The 6,878-nt window shown below is 39.7% G+C and overlaps 1 protein-coding gene across 1 annotated transcript in view; it reads right to left on the bottom strand.

The window, feature by feature from the left end:
• Nucleotides 1-2,142: 2,142 nt before the first annotated feature.
• Nucleotides 2,143-6,878, bottom strand: part of ccn5 (cellular communication network factor 5) — a 7,845-nt gene continuing 3,109 nt past the window's right edge. The window contains exons 3-5 of the mRNA XM_007911583.2: nucleotides 5,994-6,242; nucleotides 4,459-4,673; nucleotides 2,143-3,806 (exon numbers count right to left, since the gene is read on the bottom strand). Coding sequence (XP_007909774.2) covers nucleotides 3,540-3,806; nucleotides 4,459-4,673; nucleotides 5,994-6,242 — 731 coding nt within the window. The 3' untranslated portion in view covers nucleotides 2,143-3,539. The remainder of the gene's footprint in view (nucleotides 3,807-4,458; nucleotides 4,674-5,993; nucleotides 6,243-6,878) is intronic.

Genomic DNA, 6,878 nt, shown 5'->3' with positions numbered 1-6,878 from the left:
GTCTGTCTGTCTGTGTGTGTGTGTGTGTGTCTGTCTGTCTATCTGTGTGTGTGTGTGTGTCTGTCTGTTTGTGTGTGTGTGTGTGTGTCCCTCTGTGTGTTTTTTTTGGAGATAAGATCCTAAAGCCCATTTAGCATTGGAATTAAAGGATCTGCTTCTTGTTCCCAGCTCTGTCTCCCCCCCCCCCCCCCACACACACACACCCACACACACACACACCCACACACACTCCCCAACGTGAGACTGGGGCTGTGTTGTAACATTGTGCCACAGCTTGCCTTGCAAGCCTTGCCCATTTAGTTTTAGAACGAGAAAAAGATGTGTTAGACAGGCTTCATCGAAACGTGCAGTGCTCGTTCTTGCTCTATCTGCCTGATAGCACCAGCAGAAATCCACACCGGTAGCAATTCATTCCGCTCTTGCTCACGGTTTAAACAAAAATCCCTGTTAGCAGAGTGCTGCACTCTGGTCCAGTAATGTTGCCAGAAGACATGCCCTTTTTTTTTCTTAATCCGGTTGGTTGTATCTGACATTGCATTCCCTGGTTCGAAAGCCGCCACACTCAGAATAAGCTGTTTAAAAGTTGCCCAAAACTCACGCCTTACACTTGAGTAAGTACAGGGTTCCATAATGACCACAGGGGTTCTTAACACTGGTTTCCTTTTTATAGACACGGCAGGAGATTACCCTAAATCTTCTTAAACGATCATGATGGCTAGATGCTGTTTTCAAAACCAAATCTAATCCGCGCTGTTCATTTCTTTGTGTCGGGGGGGAAACAGTCCAAACACTATTCATCCAACTATTGGACAATTTTCTGTCCTGGTTAAGAATTATGCCCATTGAGTGAAACTACTTTACATGTTCATTATAAGATTAATAGTGATGTCCTAATCTGTTTGCTGGACTACCTGACCTTGTTTCCGCAGCCTGCATCTCTTTATATATATATATAAAGAAATATGCGGCTGCAGAAGCCATAAAAAGTTAACTAGTTCTATGGGAGAGGTAGTTCATGGGTGTGCATATCCACCTCTAGGGATTTCTTTTTAGAAATGAACCTATACCAAAGGAGATTTGCCCTTTGAACAATCATTTAGATTAATTGAGGGCTCAAATCTGATTAACCGCCTAACCACACCCGATACAGAGTGTGAAAACTGGGAATGTTTAGACTGGAGAAAATAAGTTTGTGAGAGTTTAAAGCAGTATACGTCAACCAATTAGGTGTTACATTACCACAAACTATACAATCATTTCAAATTATCCAGATCAATGTTTTCGGTTTGCATGGCTGCTGTCAACACTTATAAGCGATATCCAGCCAACTGTTTCTCAGGAGACACCAGGGCGTAATTTGTAGTGATTTCTAACAGCATTCCTTATAAAGAAGCTGAAGTGGGACTCCTTCCAGTAACCAGGCGCCAACTTGTGAGAACTCTGCTCTGAAAGCAAATTTGCATTCGAGTTCCCTTGAGTCAATGTCACAGACTTGCAAAGTCATTAAGGAATCTTATTAGCAACAGCCTTTTCGCATTCAAGGATGTCTAGATTTTTTTCAGATGAGCATACCCTTTCGATTTAACTACTGTACTTTATGCATATATATATATATGTGTGTGTGTAAATAAATGCGAGTATAGTGAATGACCCTTAGAAACAATGGCAGAAGGGTTTGGTTTCAGTGATATTTTGTATGCGCCATCTGGTGGCCTAACAAAACTTTTCCAGACGTCAAAACTTCTGATGTATTTGATTGCTCAGTTGGACCACAACTTGACATGTTACGTTGCTATGGTTCATTCAGAGTTGGCAAATGACAGATAAACAAACCATTGCAAAAGATTCTCGCTGAAGTACAAGAAGGAAGAATCCAAACCAAACAGAATTCAATGCATCCTACTTACACGTGGAAATGGCAGAGATAACTTGATGGAAGTTTCTCTCCCTGGAGGTATGGATGCATCTTGTTTACTTAATACCAGAACACCAGGTTGGCAAGAGCTAAGGCTTGGGGACCCCAAAAGAAATGCAGAGCAACAAAAAAAAATTCAAAGATGATGTGCAAAAAGAAACTTAGTATCAGTGCTTTGGAATATTAGTGTAAACTCAGAAAGTATAAAAGAGAATAAGGATATGAAAAACCAGACTAAAATAATTTTATTTACATTCTTGAAAACCAATCATGCTTTTACAATTTGAAATGTGCTTTACACACAAATCTGGATTGTTTTCATTACCTCCTCTGCAAAAGTAATACATAGATTTATATACAAATATATACAGTAGATATTTACACAAAACACACCTGTAAAGCCTAATGATTTAGAAATATACATACTTTTGTGCCATTGCTTGCAAAAGCAGTCATGCAAGTGATACCTCGGTGTTAACACACTGTTGTCCTATTGCTTGTGGACAGGATAGATAAACCATTAATGACATAACTGTTGATGTCCCTCCATAGTATTGTGATGCTTAAACTTGTCCGGCATTCACTGCATGAAAGGTTCAGGCACTGATCTAAACAATCCCTTTTGCATTGTGCAAACCATGCAGTTACGGTGTCTCTCAGAAGAGAATAGTATGATACTATTATAATATTATGATGTATTATGATGGGTGAATATTACCACAAGAACTTGCTACTGTATCCTCAAACAACCAAGCTGATTCTCAATTCTCATTTGAATTGCCAGGGTCTGATATTAATAAAACACTGTGTGTGTAGTTTGTAATCCTTAAATAAATAACAACCTCACGATTATAAATGCCAAGTCACAAAAGTAACAGAAATCGTGCTGCTTACTTGTCTTTGATTTACCGTAATATGGAAATGTTCTCCTGACTCAATAATTTATTTCATGTTCAGACTATATATAAAAAGAATGTTCATCACTTGCTAATAGTAACAAGTAATTCTCTGGGAAGATTATTAATCAATTTCTCTCAACATATTGTATTGCACTAACAGGTGGGGCAAAAGAGATATATTAACACATTTGTTTTGTGATTGCATAAAAGATGCTTCTGTCTGGTAACATTGTGCTTTTCGCCACTAAAAGAGGGAAATAGTGAATATAGAATAGACAGAACTCATGCAATTCTAACCCGCTGCCTGGCTTTAGATTGCTGTGAAAGAAAACGATTAAATAATGTATCGTAATGACTTTTCCAAAGCAGATAATGGCTGTTGCTTACTAAGTAGTAAATGCTCGGTCAAACTTCCTTTTATTAACTATTTTAAATTGTAAAATGAATTACTGCTGGTTATTGAATATTAGGATAGCTCTCTCTCTTTCTCACTCTCTCTCTGTTAAATAAGAGCTACTTAGCGTGCAAATCCCTTGGGAGAGATTTGGGTTGCTAATATTTTGTCCCCTGTACAGTCATATAAAGCCATGGCATTACCAATAAGCATGACCAAAAAGTTGTGATAACTACTCTATTATCAAAAAAAATCATAATTTCTTTTAAGACCTATTCGACATTTTAATGGTATCACGACTTTTTGGTCACCATGTATATGTAGCATTGTCCTAGACTGCGTACACTTCCTTGGAAACAGATGGACAGTTATGATGACAGGCACAGGTGATGATGAACATCATGCGCTGTTTCACAACCCTGCCACGCTTGCACTTGAACTCCAGCAGTTCTGTTCTGGTCCTGTGTGGAGTGCAACAGCGGCTGTCTGAGCACGAACCACAGTAAGTGGGTGTGAACGTTTTCGCGCTGACGCAGTCCTTGTACTCAAAGTGAATCGGTTTGCGTGCCTTCGTTGTTGGTTCACAAACCTTCCTTCCCTGAAAAGACGTGCAGTACAGATGGAATCAGAATACAGTGATTAGCTGTACAACAACAACCACAACAACCCTGTGTGAGGGGCACTATATAAAATAGTCCCATATCATTGCCTTTATCTAGTATCTGATGTTCCTGAAGACCAACCATCAATGCTGTTCTATCTTCTTCCCCCTCCCCATCCGTGCAATATAAGAATTCTCAGCACCTTCACAACCCGGGAGATAAATGGAAATAGTCACTGGAGAACTTCACAATACACTGACCATTTAGTAGTGGAAAATAAATATAATACAAAAATTTTTATTCTGAGATGAATCTATGGTTCAGATAATACAGTATTCACAAACTGTGTCTGATGATTTATGCCTTTACATTAGTAAAATAACATAATCTCTAGCAGGCTCTGATAACTACATAAACTATTTTGGAGTATTCTGAAAACTTATATCTTCAGCTGAATCCCTTGATTGTTTTTCACCCCATGCAGGCATCGATTCTCAATCTATACTCTGATGTGCATGATGTACCACATTAATAACTTCAAAATCCTTCTACTATCTCTAATAGTTATCCTTATTCCACATTGTTTCTTCAGCAGTAATGTCTTTCCCTAAAAATATATTAGTTGGTAAAAGGTTTTGGTATGCATACCATGGAAGTCTGTTCAAAGTGTTCCTGATGGCAGGGTCTCTCTATACAAAGTTGACTTTGTGTTTCCAACACACAACGGTTGTTCTTGTTGGAAACCCGGGTGGACACCCCCAGCCCACAGCTCCTCGAACATGAACTCCATGTGCTACTCTGCTCAATACAGTCATACGTTAGAGTGGATGGAACTCTTCCATAGAACGCTGCTGATCTGAACGCTGGGGAGTAAACAAGCCGCAAGATAGTAATAATACTTCTGGTGGATACAGCGCCTTTTTACATCTCCGAGACGTCTCAAAGAGCTTCACATAATATACTGTAAAATGAAACGATTGTAAATTTTGTGGGTGAAACGAGGCAACCAATTGCGCACAGCAGCTTGAATTCTTTTATCTCAGCATTAATCCTCAAGCTCTCATTTTAGGCATATATTTGGACTATTAAAAGCACCAAAAACCCTAACCATAATTGTAGTGAATAGTTCAAGGAAATTATATATCAATTAGATTTTAGTGTTTATTAATTAGCGCCTTGGGACATCTTCCCGACATGAAAGATGCTATATGAATACAATTTGCTGTCTGCTGACGACGACATGACTAGCAAAGTGAAGTTGAATTCTGAGAAAAATCAGCTGTTTTAATTGACAGGGTGAGATGAATCAGAAGTGTATGAAGTTTGCCATAGACCGCAATTGATCACACATGTGAATCCTTCAAATCAAAACCATATATATCATTGCCTCGTGATCTGTTGTCAAAATCCTGTTCTCCTTCCACTTAGAAAACTTGTATCCCATTTAAAATTGTTTCTATGAAGATTCCAGTCCATTTCAGATTACGGTGTAGTAAATGGTCTCGGATTGATCTCTTATTCTGTGAAGCGCTTTGGGACGTCCTCCCGACGTGAAAAGCGCTATATCAAATGCAAGGATTATTATTATCATTATCTGGGTTGAATTATTTTATCTCAATTGGGACGGCAGTGAGTTTGCTACAGTGGTCCTCAAAATCCCTCGGCTCCGAAGAGAGGGAGAAAGTTTCCTTAAATTTGGTGTAAGTTCCTGCTCCTGACTGCCAGCCAGTGGCTACCTCCTGCAAGTGTTCTTGTGGAGATGGATGAATATTCTCCAGCAAATCCCATTGCGTGGCTCACGCGTGAAGAAACGGCCAGTCGAGCACATGAATCTGTACCCGAGCAAAGGTTCGCGTCTTTCGAAATGAAGGCGGGAGGTGGAAATGATCACGTATGGAGACTGGAAGGGGAAATACCGCGACAATGCTGCACATGTGAATTCAGATGGAACAGAGCTAGAAGTCTTATGCATATGAAACAAAGCAAAAAAAATAATAATTGGCCCCTGAAAAGGTTATCACCGGTAACAATGCAATCAGAACAACTTCCCCCTGCACATTAATGCTGCAACAAGATTTTTTTTTAAAAAAAAATGTTCTTAAAGAGCTTTAGCATGCATGGTTAACGTTTATTCCAGCGGTAACGCAAGGACGTTGGCTCATAAAGTGACTCTAAATCATTACCTGCCAGAGCATTGCCGACGATGCTGTTGCCTAACCTCTCGCATATCCATTCGGGGCAGCACTTTCCTGGGATCTGAACACGTTTGGGATAAGGGCAGTCTGCACTGGGAAGGCGGATATCTTCACTGCAACGTGGGATACAGCCGATCCCTCCGTCAGAGCACCAGCAGTGGTACTTACAGTTGGGCTGAAAGACATCACCATCCTTGTAGGTCACCCCATTCATTTCACATGTTCCAGTTTCCAGCGCTGCACACAATTTGAACACGTTTGCATTTAAGGTATTTCGCACACAGACCGTTCTTCGTTTCCATCAAATGAAACGAATCATATCTTACAGTCGCAGAAAGCCATTTTATGTCACATATAACTCCATATTATCTCTCTATTGCAGTTCAAAGTATTATTGGTATACGTACACACACACACACACAGACACACACACACACACATACACACAGACACACACACAGAGACACACAGACACACACAGACATACATACACACATATATACATACACACACACAGATATACAGACAGACACACACACAGACATACATACACACACAGACACACATACAGACATACAAACACACATATATGCATATACATACACACAGATATACAGACACACACACACAGACATACGCACACAGATATACACACACACAGACACAGACATATATACACACATATATATACAAACACACACAGATATACATACACACACACAGAAATATATACACATACATACACCGACGCAGAGACATACACACACACAGACAGACAGACGCACACAGATATATATACACGCATACATGCATACACACACACAGACATATATACATACATACACACACAGATACAGACACACACACAGATAC

Source organism: Callorhinchus milii, unplaced genomic scaffold (genome assembly GCF_018977255.1).
Source record: "Callorhinchus milii isolate IMCB2004 unplaced genomic scaffold, IMCB_Cmil_1.0 Scaffold18, whole genome shotgun sequence".
Taxonomy (NCBI): domain Eukaryota; kingdom Metazoa; phylum Chordata; class Chondrichthyes; order Chimaeriformes; family Callorhinchidae; genus Callorhinchus; species Callorhinchus milii.
This window is presented reverse-complemented; position numbering and strand designations above follow the sequence as displayed.